Source organism: Diplotaxodon limnothrissa, linkage group LG7, assembly GCF_057381915.1.
Source record: "Diplotaxodon limnothrissa isolate DT_005_m linkage group LG7, D_limnothrissa_male_GT1.1, whole genome shotgun sequence".
Taxonomy (NCBI): domain Eukaryota; kingdom Metazoa; phylum Chordata; class Actinopteri; order Cichliformes; family Cichlidae; genus Diplotaxodon; species Diplotaxodon limnothrissa.
Genome location: NC_140602.1, coordinates 41,181,022 through 41,195,076, shown reverse-complemented (window position 1 = coordinate 41,195,076; position 14,055 = coordinate 41,181,022). Strand labels below are relative to the sequence as shown.

Genomic DNA, 14,055 nt, shown 5'->3' with positions numbered 1-14,055 from the left:
CTGTGACAATATAGTGCTTAAGTCTGTGATCATGTCGTGCCTTTTGAGACATGGCTATTAAAAGGCACAGCTTATAGTCCCACATAATTTCCTATAAACAGAAGCTGTTTCATAACTGTTTAGCTCTGTAATTTAGAGAGAATCGTCCAGGATATATACTAGAAGCTTCCTGCATCACATCAGCAGTCTCTGTCCTGGACAGCTCTGTGCCAGCAGACACGCACCCACTTTGCCGCTCTGAGATCCCAGTACTCTCGCTGTAGACCCCTTTGGTCCCGTGGTTCACAAGTTGAAGGGTTATATGATTTCCCTTCTGCAGGCGTTTCCCTCATTGGCAGCCACACTCCTCCACCACCATGTCGTCTTGATGCCTCATGACCATCTTTCCATCTTCGAAGTACAGCATGGAGATTGGTGCCAGGTGTGTGGGCACACAAGACAGACAGGGTGCCTTGTCTGGATGATGATAATTCAACAGGCTCTGGAGAGCGGAGAAGAAGAAAATAATTGATTAGAGAACATCTATTCATGCTGTTGGGGCATTATCAGTACTGTTGCATATGATGAGGTGTTTCCGTCTTACCTGTATGTATGCGTGGTTAGTAGGGGTGTAGGTCTCATCTACTGGTGTGGGACAGGTCCCTTTGCAGCGATAAGCGTTGTATCGTTTGGGATAGACAATCCACTCACTCCAGCCGAGTTTCTCAAAGTCCACCCACATGTCCACCTTCCTGCACAGATGATCCTTTTTCTCCTCTTGTGTTGCCTTGTCGCTGGGAGCATCTCTCCCACCCTCCTCTCTCTGCTGCTGGGTCTGCTGGTCCCTCTTTTCTCTGCTACTCCTCATCCTGGAGGGTACGTGCTCCCTGCCCAGACCAGCGTACTTGGAGTGCTTTGCTGTGCGGATGAGCATTGGTACTCGCTGGTCCTTTGCTTCATGCTTTAAGAAGACCACCATGATGACCCTGTCAGCTGTAAGGTGCTGAAATAATTCATGCTCCTGCTCTCTCTCCTCTGGCTTCTCTTCCCCCATCCTCTTTGCGAAATGCCCCCGATGCTGCAACCAGCGATGGACTATGTGCGTCATGTTGAACACTTTCCAGGAGGACGGCGACATCAGTGAACTGGGATGAACTCTAAGGTGGCCAAGAAGCAGCCTATTCTCGGGGCAGTGCATGCACCGCTCACTGTGGGAATGGTAGATGTCTATTGAAGCGCTGGAAGATTCTTTAAAAGCTGGCAGGCGGATGCGAAGCTCAGCCAGCTGGACAATGTCGCTTGCAGACATGGAGGACATGTCAAAAGTGAGGGACCATCTCCTGCCAATCTGCTGGCAGCCTGAAACAGATACGATAAAAGACATTTTTAGAATTATACCACAGGGTAAAGCTATGACTTGTTTAACAATAGACATGCAAACTATTAAAGGGGAATAGAGAAAAAAAAACACATTTTGTAGTAGTGTGTCAAACTAAAGTACATTTTGCTGCTAAATGTATTTATGAAGTTCTTCTGTTTGTAAATTATTCTTTTTCATCCATATTTTCTAAAAGAAAAGTTGGGCTACGTGGCTTTCAAATGGCTTTCAAAATACCTAAGCCCGTTTTCGTAATTTCCCTGATGTTAAATACTCACTCTTAGCGACCAGGCTGATCACAGAATCGGAGCTGTGAAGATTTTCTTCGTTCCAAGTGTGGGGCACGCTGTCAGCCTGAGTACTGATCTGGTCTTCGATCAGCATGACCCGGTAGAGATGGATCATGTAGTGCGGCAGACTGTTAAAGCGGTGCCTCTGTGCAGCGTGTCTGGCCCCACCGTCCCGAGCTTTCCTCCCACGGAGCAGTTTATCAGGGTGCATCTTAGGGATGGTGAGAGCCTGAACCAAATCCACTAGAAGAAGAAGCGCAAAAGCGAAATCCACAGCTCGTCTCTTCATGATTTGTCGTGTTGTCTCTTCGGTAGGCAGATCCAGAATGATCAGGTGTAGTCCCAGAACCGGATTTATAATCACGCGTGTCTCTCTGAAGTTCTTTGAAGACAGCTGTCAGGCCTCTAATGGCTGAAGGACGCCTGTGATCTAAGCGGTATAACAGGGACCTCCTATGGGCTATCGAAACAGAGTGCTCTTTGAAGTGGAGTCCCCCACTCTGATTGATGTTTTGTATACTGGCGATCCCTCAGATTAAAAGGCATGATAATATTTTTAGCTAAAGAGATTATGAGCTACACAATTGCGCCTTGATTAATTGGGAGAAACAAGAGAGTTAATCAAAAAAACTGCTTTTTTTTGTATGACATCATTAACAAACTGCGCAACCCCTTGTGTCCTATTTTTGTCCAGGACACAAGCGGAAAATATAACAGGTTATTTTAGACCAAAATAAATACGATTTTTGTTTGTTATTTTTTTAATTAATTAAATTAAATTTTAATGTATTGTTAATCTTAAAGGGATGTCAGTGCTCAGAAATGAATAAAACGAACTGAACATTTTCAATAAATATCAGGAAGCCTAATCAGCAAAATATTAATAAACAATATGAAAATATGCGGAAGCAAACCGGTGATCTCCTTAATTTACTGTTTTAAAAGAAACCTGCAATGCGTGTGTTCCGGCATATTATCAGAATAATATAATATAATATAATATAATATAATATAATATAATATCAATACATATAGAAAAACAATTAAAATCAAGGGAAAGTTCAAAGACAGTATAATTAATTTGGGCCACTGTTTTAGGAACTGTAAGTCATTCCTTGCGTAATATTGCGTTTCCAAAGGCACACGACTTTCATCGGACGCTAAAGCCATTAAAAGCTAACACACCCAGAGTGATAACTGCCCGCTAATCGTTTCCATTCATAAACTAAACAGCTTCGGGACCTCAGTTAAAAGAAGAAAGAGCCCATGTACAAAGCTGCCGTGCTTCTGATGAAAACATTTAACAAAAGGTGAAACTGTTCAAAGGTGTCGTTTTATTCCTTTAAGTCATTGTGACAACATCAAACAAATTTATTCAAACTAGCTAGTTTTATGTAAAACTTTAACTAATTCGTTTCAATTAGTTGGACGAATGAAAAGCAGTAGCCTACTGTCAAATTGTTTCATTAATTGACATAACGAAAGAATTTCATATTGGATATAATTAATGTTTTCATGTAACAGCGCGCACGTAACACAACCAGATGAAAACCTTAAAGTGCACTGCACACACAGTAACACGGTACCATGTTGAGCCTGAAATACTAACATCATTATCTAGAAAGACAGTGCAAAAATATCACTGCATGCACACACATCGTAACTGTTCTTCCGTGCGTAAAACCACAAAACCTTTCGCAATGGGCAATAATTCATCAGCCTGACTTGGTGGTAGAACTTCATCACCAGCTAATTAAAAAAAAGAAAGCTCTCCAAATGCAACTTTAAATTAACTTAATTCAAGGGTGCGGTTGCTATTATTAAAAATAATGTAAGTATGTTTTATTTGGCACTTTTTAAGAAAACGTCGAGTTTAAGTTTAAACACAGCGGAATAAATCAAATTTTATTTCTTGTTTTTAACTTGATCGGAAGTGACTCTATCCGCCGCAGCTACCGGATAAAAGCGTTTCCTCTCAGCTGCTGCTGTTTATCCAGATGAGCCGCGCAGGTCGACATGGATTGGCGCCTGTTGGTTTGTTTGATTTTTCTGGCGCATTTGAGAGTTTTGAGAGGTATTTTTTTTTCTTTGACTATCCAAGGGTAGACACTTTCAGTTTCACAAAAATAGGCAAACCTGTTTCTGCGGGGTGGATTTTAGGGTTCGCTATATGTCAGGGTTTTGCTTGTGTGCGGCAGAGGGATGTTCAGGGTTACGAGCTATATTTGAATTAATCTGTGCTTCATGGAGTTTGCCTAATCAGAATGATTGTAACAACGAGACAAGTTAGTATGAAACTAGCAACATTAGAGTTTCAGGACGTTTAAAATAAGCGAAAGTCGCCGTTCATTGGATCCTATTTAGCACTGAAGTACTTATTTAGATCAAATCATGCAAAGGTACGCCGAGAATCATGAGCTGATATGTACTTCATTTGATATTCATTTAACCGTATGAAAGTCGTCTTTCTAATTAGAAATTTTAAATAGAATATTAAACATCTATTTCTGACTGCTTTGCATCTTTTCCCACTCACATGTCATATGATTGTACAACTTTTTGTTAATACAATTACAACCAGTGAGGAAGTTATTGTTTTAATTTGTCTGACCACATTTATTTCTTGTTCATACTCTTCACATTTTGTAGGACAAATCTCGGAGTGCAGTCATGACCAGTGGCAGTGTGACGATGGCGGGTGTATTCCTGCTGTGTGGAGATGTGATGGAGATGGAGATTGTCTGGATGGATCAGATGAAGTGGACTGCACTGGTGGGCTCCCCCCCCCCCCCCCCCCCCCAAACCTGTGGGGGGGAAAAAAAACTCATAACTTTACACATTACAGTATTATCTATTTTTGTTTTCCTGTAGTTTGAGACTCTTTAAGTGATGTTGAACAAAACAACTTTTAAATGAAGCACAAAAGGCAAAGGACATTTTTTTTCTCCCCTGAGCTGCAAGTGTAGGTTGTTGGTTCAGGGGTAAATAAATGGAACCTTTTAATGTTTTTGTTTTCTTTCCTTCAGGACTCCGAGGCTCTGATTGTCCGCCAGGTCAGTTTGCTTGTGTGGACTCTGTTGGCTGTGTTAAAGCATCGGCCCGCTGCGATGGACAAAAGCAGTGTCCCACTGGCTCCGATGAGGAGAACTGTCCAGTCACAGAGGGCTGCCTGGACTCTGACTGGACATGTCAAAATCACATCTGCATCCCTAAAGAGCTGAGGTGCAATGGAATAGATGACTGCATGGACAACTCTGATGAAAAGGACTGTGGTGAGGAAAATGCCCTAACAAGAAACTAAATATCATTCTGTGTATTTGTGACACTTTCTAAACAAAACTACCAAAAGTCACATTTTTCCATTACAGATCCAGCTATGCTGTAACAATTCTTTAAATATTTTGGATTTTTATCATCCACTAAGACATATTTATAGACTCATTTGTTCTGAGATATATATATATATATATATATATATATATATATATATATATATATATATATATATATATATATATATATATATATATATATATATATATATATATATATATATATATATATATATATATATATATATATATATATATATATATATATATATATATATAAATAAATAAATCAAGGCTATCAGCAGAGGTAAATCCAGATGACCAGAGGTAAAATGGCATATTTTTGGATGGAATCAAAAACGTTTGAGTTAAAGTGTGAATACACCTTTTCATGCACTGATGCATCATGCAACTAAAAATGAACATTTAAATCTTTATCCTGATTCTTAAAAAGGTTAATGTATATATTTTTCTCCCAGATTTGTGCAGTGAGGGCAGCATACGGTGTCCTGAGGGGACATGTCTATCTGCTGACGAGCAGTGCGATGGCACGTTTCACTGTTCTGATGAAAGCGATGAGCCCATAACCTGCGGTACGCTTAAAGCAACTCATTATCACAAAAAACACTAATATACAATGGTTTTTGTCTATTAAGTCGTCTTCTGTGACGCTGATGCTTAAAATTCCGCCTCCTGCAGGGCGTGCCTGCGTTATGGACAATGGTGGATGTAGCCATGTGTGCACTGACGAACCCAGGGGAGTTCTGTGTTCTTGTCCTGCTGGATATAAGCTGTCTCCTAATGGAACAGACTGTGAAGGTGTGTGGGACAAGATGATGACAGTTTACCTTCAATACTAGGTTTTATAGCAGAAACCAAAATAATGCTAAATTAAAGAAAGAATAAAGGTTTTGAAGTACGAGGTGTCCGTGTCCTTCTAAAGGAGCAGATGATTCCTTAATCCCTGATCCTGTTTTCATGCAACTCCAGGAGTAATTGATATCTGCGACTTTGTAATTTTCCAGATACCTTTTTTAAAATGCATGCTGGCACATGTTTACTCTTAATTTCTTACAGATTTGGATGAATGTGCTCCACCTTTCGACCCCTGTGCTCATCACTGCAGTAACACCATCGGTTCTTACTATTGCTACTGCAGAGCGGGATTCAAACTAAATGAAAACTCAACATGTGTGGCTTCAGGTGAAGTGAAAGTGTTTTTCCTGTTTATAAAATTGACGCTACATTCTGTCAATATAATGTTCCACCAATTTGTTTGGTACCAACTTGAGTCAAGGACTTTGCTAGGGCAAAGCTAATGGGTGTAAGGCCTTTGTTATGCTGTCAGAATCCATTCTGGATTTGGTTTTGTCCTCTTAAACGATCAACACCAACATCAAAGTGCACTTATGATGTCTGATTAATGATATGCTAATAGGTGACTTTGATGTCGGTAAGGTGGTGACAAAAGCTATAAACTCTGTTTGATCAAGGACAAAGAGCAGTTAGGTAATCAAAGACTTTTCCTGTAAATGCAAATTTATCAAGTGAGGCCTTGATGATTAAATGAATCACATGAATTATTGGATAAGCGTCACTAACGGTGTCCTGTATGAATCTGCATTTACAGCTAATCCTGTCCGATTGCTGCTGGTTGGGGGGACAGCTTTAGGATTATTGAATGTGAAATCTCAACAGTTTGAAATTATTCAGAGTTCAACATTTGACTCTGTGGCCTTGGCGTTTGATGTTGCGCGGGGGTGGTACTACTGGGCTGACAGCCGTGGCAACATTTACAAAAGTGATGGACAGCAAAGCTGGACAGCCTATACTGGTTGGTTTACTCTTTAATTCAAGAACGTATCCTCACATTAAATTGTTTCTTGCATATTTTTATTTTTTTCGTAGTTATATTCTACTTGCCAACCATTAATTTATTTGTTTATTGTTCTTAAACAGGAGAGCCTGGTATCAAAGGCTTAGCTTGTGACTGGCTCAGTGGGAATCTGTTCTGGACCAACAAGAAGACTGAGTCAATCTACCTGCAGAGTTCTGATGGAAAAAGTTACACTGCTCTGCTCAGCAAAAACATCAGGCCCTCAGAGCTGGTCGTTATGCCTGTAGAAAGGTCTGTATGGCTACATGTGACTGAATTTTAAAGTGATCAAATTTGATATTTCATTCGGGCATAATGGTGGATAAAGGTCAACATTTTAGGGTATGTCAAATACAGGATATGCAGTTACTATTTTACACGTTGATGAAAATCGATGATGCACTGCTTAGTGCTGCTTATTCATATTCGCTGCTTTCTGCCTCCCAGCTTGATGTTCTGGATCAATACGGGTCCAGGTGACAGAGCAACAATAGAAAAGTCTTGGATGGATGCCTCAGAAAGAAGCTCTCTGGCAGTCATCACTGCTCAGTCTGCCCACAGCCTCACTGCTGATGTAGCTGCCAGACGGCTGTACTGGATCAGTGATTTTAAGAGGGTGAGATTTGGATCAAAAGCCCAAATGTTCTCCATCACAGTTCATCACACACGGGGCCTGTTGCATAGAAACCATTTTTATTTGCTGCTTTGTTCCTGATCAGAAGTGCTCAGATTTTTTTTTCTCATTATTAGAAATAATTAAAATAATTTAAAAAAGAAAAAGTTTACATATCTGGGACTAGTTCGGTCACTCCTGGGCATGTATTGATTTTATTTATTATAAATAAATGCAAATGCCACCCCTGTGGGATACACTTGAAATCAAAAAGCATTTACTTTACGCTCTTTAAAGTTAATAATCTAAAAAAGTTTGTCTGTGTGCCCTACTTTTTTTTTTTTTTTTCTCACCACATGCCACTGTTATTTTTACCCCAACAAAGTCTTTTTATCCTGAAGCTCTCAGATACGTTTTTCTCTGTATTACACATGTGAGATGGTAGGAGAATTTGAAAAGTGTTAACTTGGATTTCGTGAAGTAGTTCATAGTTTTTACAGGATTCAAAAGCAAGTGCAGCCCATGATTCAGTAGCTTTTAAACCTTGTCAGCAACACATTTGTTTGATTTTTAGTCTCTGGCTCACTCTTCTTTACAGCATTGCTTTAATTCATTAAGGTTGTTGATGCGCAGCTCTCTTAAGGCCCCAGCCCAGAATTTCAATCTAGTTGAGGTCTAGACTTTGACTGGACTGTTGCAGCCCTTTCAGCCGCCCTGTTGTAGATTTGCTGCTGTGTTTGGGATCATAGTCCTGTTACTTGTCCCATGCCTTAGCCATCCGACAGGTGGCCTCGCGTTTGACTCTAGAATATTTTGATATCCAAAGGTTTTATAGTTGACTCAACCACTGCAAGTCCCGTGGCTGCAAAACAAACCCAAACCACCTCTCCACTGCTGTGTTTGACAGTTGCTATGTGGTGTTTGTGGTGGTCCTAACCATAATGTTTAGCCATTGGAACAATGTCCTTCAGACAGATGAGACCACAGTGGAGAAATTTGGCTACAGAGGTCTTGTGGCTTGATTTGCATCTTTGCAAATCTGTCATGCTGAAATGACACCATGTTCTTTTTAGAAAGAAATGGCTTTCTGCTTAAAACTTTGCAAGCCATAAGAATATATTTAATGTTCCATAAGTCACTACAGAGTTGTGAGGAACAAATGCTCACGTGATTGTATTTCACTCAGCAGATATTTTACGTCTCCATCACAGATGTGTCATATTCTCACATTTTTCCTTTCTATACATCACAACAATCTCTTCTATGTAACCTGACGAGGGTGAGGGAGTCCTCATAGTTTGAGCTCTTTGCTGTTCTTAATAAAATAACGTTGGCTAAAATACTCACACTCGGTCATGATGACTTTTTTTTTTTGTCTCCCCGTTCAGTCCATAGAGACTGTGAAGGTGGATGGGAGTGGCCGTTACTCCTACACAGGACTGTTCAGCAGGAGAGCACCGCAGAGCCTTGCTGTGTTTGAAAGTTCGTTTTATTGGGTTGATAACAAAGGACTCTGGCAGGCTCCACAGACTCAACTGAGCCAGAGAAAATTTATATGGGAACCCACACTGCCAGTATTAGCGGTTTACCATGAGCTACAACAGCCTCAAGGTAAATCTTATGTTATTCTCAAACATGGTCGTTGATCAGTTTTCCTATCTGAAGATCTGTTTTTAAATTTATATGCAATTTAAGCTGTTTTAAATTGGATACAAAACAAGGTTGAAGTTGTTAAATGTATTTAAAAGTTGTTAATAGAGCTTTCTTGGTCTTCATAGTGGATTGTGTTGCACCTAATAGTCCTCTCATTGTCTTCATCAGGTTATTCTGCATGTGTAAAAACACCCTGTCACCTCTGCCAGCTAACTAAAAGCAACCCTCTTGGATTCACCTGCTCTTGTCCAAACCTCAAATTGCTGTTGCTGGATGAGACATGTGAAAGTAGGTTTCCTAAAACTTTCTTTTCACCTTTGTTAGTGTAAAAAAAGACATAACTTTTAATTCTGGTCCAAACTTATTAAATCAGTTGTGGTTAAATAAAAATGCATTTACACTTTACAAGAAAACACAAAAGATGATCTGTAATATTATTCACTGTCACAGATCCACGGTTTCTCTATGCTACAAATACGGAAATCATCTTGTTGGAGTTGGAAGATAAAGGGTTCATTGAAAGCCAGCTTTTCACCACCAATGAGGGGATCCTCTCTTTTGAGATTGACTGGGACAGAGACTGGCTTTACTGGGCAAACCAAACTGGCCACATTCAACGCATCAGTTTAACAGCGGCCACCGCTGAGCTGGTCCCAACACCTTTGCCAGGTTAGCACGGATTTGTTCACATATGTTGCTTATTACTGATGTGCAGTGACAAAAATCATATTAAGAGTGGTGGTTCAACAGTTTAAAAAAAAATGTTAAGACTTAATTAGTTTCTACCTTAAATGGCTGTCAACATACCTTCTTTCAACTTATTTCTATTTCTTTTTAGTTTGTCTGATAAATGTGGACCAGAGGAGCGGAAGCCTTTATTGGGTGTCATGTCATCGAAACACCATCGGAACAATCACAGCTGACAGCTACCACCCAAAGCAGCTTTACTACACGACAAAGGAGATTAAAAACTTGTATCTGGACTGGCTGCGGGGTACCATCATCTGGCTAGAAGAAGATCGAATTCTCAGCATGAGCATGTTGGGAGGTGACGCTAAAGAGCTGCTGCACATAGCTGGAGGAGTGAGTGGGGGCATCGCTTTTGACCTCAGGGCTAATAGCCTGCTGTGGAACTCAAAAATGGCAGGTTAGTTTTATCGTTGGATTGGTGTGTGGAAGCTTGTTATGATCCCTGGGGATAATAAATACATTTTTGGGGGGTTAGTTATATCAAAATTTCAGCTTATGAACTCAAACTTTGGAGAAAATGACTTAAAATTTCCAAACCACACTCATTCAGATTTGTTTTGCATACTTGCAAATCTCAGGATTTGCAAACCACATAAAAATGATGAACTTGTCACCTCACAGACTTTAATGTTGCCTTTAATTAAGACTTTTTTTTTTATGACAGGCTTAACAACATTAAGTTTGCTGCGAGAGAGAAGCCACCAAGCTGGAAGAAGATGGAAGATTTCGGGCTCAGTTGTAGCTGCCCTCGAGCCTTTTCTCTTGTCAGTTTCAGACAACGTAATGACTCTGTGGGATCAGCGTGATGGGAGCCCCATTCAAGATGCAGCTGTGACGGGTCATGTGATCAGAGTAATCACTGCTCCCATAGATATTCAGACAGTTCAGAGTAAGATCATCTGTCACAGCAGAAACAGATTTATATAGCACTTTGACATTTTTCTGGTATGCATGATCATCTCATTAATTCCATTGCATTGTCTTTACATTCTCAAGCCTGCAGGAAACCATCGTTTTTGTGCAGACACTCATCAGTCTGCCTCTCAGAAGCTCAGCTGTGTGACGGGAAAAAGGACTGCCTGGAAGGAGATGACGAGTTTTGTCCTGGGGCTTGTCTGTCTATAGGTAAATGCCCAAGCTGACATTCTTGTTATAACTGGCGATGCAGCTCAAAAACATATTGAGACTTACTGATAGGTTTTTCGATTTCAGAGGAGTTCGAATGCCAGGACCGGAGCAGTTGCCTTTCCAGACGTCTTGTGTGTGATGGTCGGTCTGATTGTACCGATGGCTCGGATGAGGCTGATTGTCCAACTGCAGCTCCTCGTACAAGTCGGTCAAATGTGATGAAATGTCGCATAGGCTCAAAGCCATGTGAAGATGGCAAAGACTGTGTTTTATATAGTCACGTGTGTGATGGAGAGGACGACTGTGCGGATGGATCAGATGAACTGGGCTGCGGTGAGTTTCCTAAAACAAAATCAACCGTTTTTTGATTAGCGATGTGATGTTTTGGTGTACGTTTAGTTTTTGGCTTTGTAATGCATTTTATTATTTCGTTAGTATTCTTGTCACTGTGTTTAACGTATGACACCTTATTTGTCTTTTAAAGATGCCCTGCAACAGAACATGACTACCACAAGAACTAATATGGACCAATCAAACAAAACTCCAGGTCCTACCACTCTTTCTCCTCGAGCTCTCCTGGCCTGCACCAGTCCCTCTGTCCTCTGTCCTTCTTCTGCTTACCTCTGCATATCTCCAGACCAGTTCTGCAATGGACATAGTGACTGCCCTGACGGCTTTGATGAAAAGAACTGCGTAAAAAGTTGCCCCTCAAAAAGTAAGCACCAAATCAGTATTTCATTTTCTCAGTTTAAAAATATTTAGCATTTTATGTCTTCAAAAGTTTGACACTGTATGTCCTGTTTAATAATTTTATTCCAGATGACTTTCTTTGCAAAGATCATCGCGGCTGCGTATCTAAAAGCCTGGTTTGTGACGGTGAATTTCATTGCTACGACGGCTCTGATGAGGTCGACTGTTCGAGTGCAGCCACGGCTGCTCCTGGGAGAAACATTCTGAAATGCCGTTTGGGGTTCACAGTCTGCAAAGATGGGAATCAGTGTGTCCTCAATATCAGCGTCTGTGATGGAGAGAAAGACTGTCAAGATGGATCAGATGAAGAACGATGCAGTTAGTATCTATGCCAAGTTTCTTTTCAAGTTTTATATATTGCCGTTAAAATAATTTTAAATTTCTGCTTCTTGGTGTCATTTTTCTAGATGTTGCAGAGAGAGATTCTACAATGCAAATAGAGAGACAGCCCTCAAATGATTCTCCTGTACTCCTCACACCGTCCATTAAACCTCACTACAGGCTACCTTGCAGCAGTCCTTCAATTCTGTGTCCAGATTCCTCTTTGTGCATTAAACCAGCACAGATATGTGATGGAAGAAAAGACTGCCATGATGGATCTGATGAGAACTGTGTGAAAGGGTGTCCTTTTGAGGACTTTCTCTGCAAGGACCGAAGGAGCTGTGTCTCCAAGAGTCTGGTCTGTGATGGACTGTTTCAGTGCCAGGATGGATCAGATGAACTGAACTGTCCGACTGTGACCGCTCCTGCAGCTCAAAATGTGCTGCAGTGCCACAGGAACGCAAAGATGTGTAGTGATGGCACAGAGTGTGTTTTACTCAGCCACGTATGTGATGGAGAGAAAGACTGCATGGATGGATCTGATGAAGAAGGATGTCCAGGAATTTGCAAAAAAGGTTGTTTCACTTTAAACTTTATATTTAATCTTTCCGTGATGTAATGAACTTAATATTATTGAAACTGATCAGAACTTTTATTCTTTAAACCTGTACATGTGAGGTTGCAGATGCAAATGGCTTCGTCCATGATTGTCTTCTTTCTACCCCAGGTGAGTTTCAGTGTGCCCATGGGAAAATGTGCATCCCTGAGGTTCAGGTGTGTGATGGGAGGTGGCAGTGTCAGGACCATTCAGATGAAGCTGACTGCCAGAAACCAATCAAGAGCTGTGAGCATCGTTGTGCTGACGGGAAGCGCTGCATCCCAAAGAAGTTCCTGTGTGATGGAGAAAAAGACTGTGTGGATGGCTCAGATGAAGTGGGCTGCAGTAAGTACTGAGAAGCTGCACGAAGGAAACCAGAAGATTCAAATGAACCAAACCTAGTTTTTATAAGTTTCACATTGCTGCTGCATGCTGAACCTAACACAGGTTTTTCTTTCCAGATCAGGCTGCTGCTCCATCATCAGAGTCTCCTGTCTTCACTGCATCACCTTGCGTTGCTCCTTCAGTTCTCTGCCCTGGATCATCACTGTGCATCTCTCAAAATCAGCTGTGTGATGGACAAAGAGACTGCCCTGATGGATCTGATGAAAATGACTGTGCGGTCCATTGTGTAAACCCAAGTAAGTGCTTGAATGTGCCATGGAAAAAAAGGCTTAGTCTACACATTTAGCCAAGAAATAAAGACATGAGTTTTGAAAAAGTTATATTTTTTTCTGATCTGTAAGGTAGATTGTTTTTTCCCTCCATAGCTGACTTTCTCTGCAAAGATCATATGGGCTGTGTCTCCAAGAGTCTGGTCTGTGATGGACGCCGTCATTGCCAGGATGGATCGGATGAACTGAACTGTCCGACTGAGACCGCTCCTGCAGCTAAAGATGTGCTGCAGTGCCGCAGGAACGCAAAGATGTGTAGTGATGGCACAGAGTGTGTTTTACTCAGCCACGTATGTGACGGAGAGAAAGACTGCATGGATGGATCTGATGAAGAAGGATGTCCAGGAATTTGCAAAAAAGGTTTGGGTTTTTTTCCCCCACTTTAAATGTCATTTATTTAACTGTTTATTGTTTAAACTTTTATTTTATTGCTTAAAAGAAATTGTATTTAAAGTCACATCAACACGTGTACTTTCAAGTGGAGTTGTGAGATCAGCTGATTGTCATTACTTTCTTTCCATCCCAGGTGAGTTTCAGTGTGCCCATGGGAAAATGTGCATCCCTGAGGTTCAGGTGTGTGATGGGAGGTTCCAGTGTCAGGACCATTCAGATGAATCTGACTGCCAGAAACCAATCAAGAGCTGTGAGCATCGTTGTGCTGACGGGAAGCGCTGCATCCCAAAGAAGTTCCTGTGTGATGGAGAAAAAGACTG

The 14,055-nt window shown here is 41.0% G+C and overlaps 2 protein-coding genes across 2 annotated transcripts in view; one reads left to right on the top strand and one right to left on the bottom strand.

Annotated features, from left to right (window-relative positions):
• Window positions 1-328: 328 nt before the first annotated feature.
• Window positions 329-1,936, bottom strand: LOC146628791 (nodal homolog 2-A-like). The gene is made up of 3 exons (XM_085358084.1): window positions 1,636-1,936; window positions 584-1,338; window positions 329-481 (listed from the first exon to the last, which is right to left on the bottom strand). The coding sequence occupies exons 1-3, from the start codon at window positions 1,934-1,936 to the stop codon at window positions 329-331; spliced, it is 1,209 nt and encodes a 402-aa protein (XP_085214210.1).
• A 1,727-nt stretch (window positions 1,937-3,663) lies between these two features.
• The window catches only part of lrp13b (low-density lipoprotein receptor related-protein 13 b), a 28,166-nt gene continuing 17,774 nt past the window's right edge, over window positions 3,664-14,055 (top strand). The window contains exons 1-22 of the mRNA XM_085358083.1: window positions 3,664-3,721; window positions 4,297-4,419; window positions 4,674-4,919; window positions 5,459-5,572; window positions 5,679-5,798; window positions 6,057-6,182; window positions 6,610-6,813; window positions 6,939-7,107; window positions 7,303-7,471; window positions 8,857-9,079; window positions 9,290-9,409; window positions 9,572-9,790; window positions 9,960-10,268; window positions 10,536-10,760; window positions 10,868-10,996; window positions 11,084-11,332; window positions 11,484-11,714; window positions 11,819-12,067; window positions 12,157-12,645; window positions 12,798-13,013; window positions 13,130-13,309; window positions 13,439-13,702. Of these exons, the coding sequence (XP_085214209.1) occupies window positions 3,664-3,721; window positions 4,297-4,419; window positions 4,674-4,919; window positions 5,459-5,572; window positions 5,679-5,798; window positions 6,057-6,182; window positions 6,610-6,813; window positions 6,939-7,107; window positions 7,303-7,471; window positions 8,857-9,079; window positions 9,290-9,409; window positions 9,572-9,790; window positions 9,960-10,268; window positions 10,536-10,760; window positions 10,868-10,996; window positions 11,084-11,332; window positions 11,484-11,714; window positions 11,819-12,067; window positions 12,157-12,645; window positions 12,798-13,013; window positions 13,130-13,309; window positions 13,439-13,702 (4,432 nt within the window). The remainder of the gene's footprint in view (window positions 3,722-4,296; window positions 4,420-4,673; window positions 4,920-5,458; window positions 5,573-5,678; window positions 5,799-6,056; window positions 6,183-6,609; window positions 6,814-6,938; window positions 7,108-7,302; window positions 7,472-8,856; window positions 9,080-9,289; window positions 9,410-9,571; window positions 9,791-9,959; window positions 10,269-10,535; window positions 10,761-10,867; window positions 10,997-11,083; window positions 11,333-11,483; window positions 11,715-11,818; window positions 12,068-12,156; window positions 12,646-12,797; window positions 13,014-13,129; window positions 13,310-13,438; window positions 13,703-14,055) is intronic.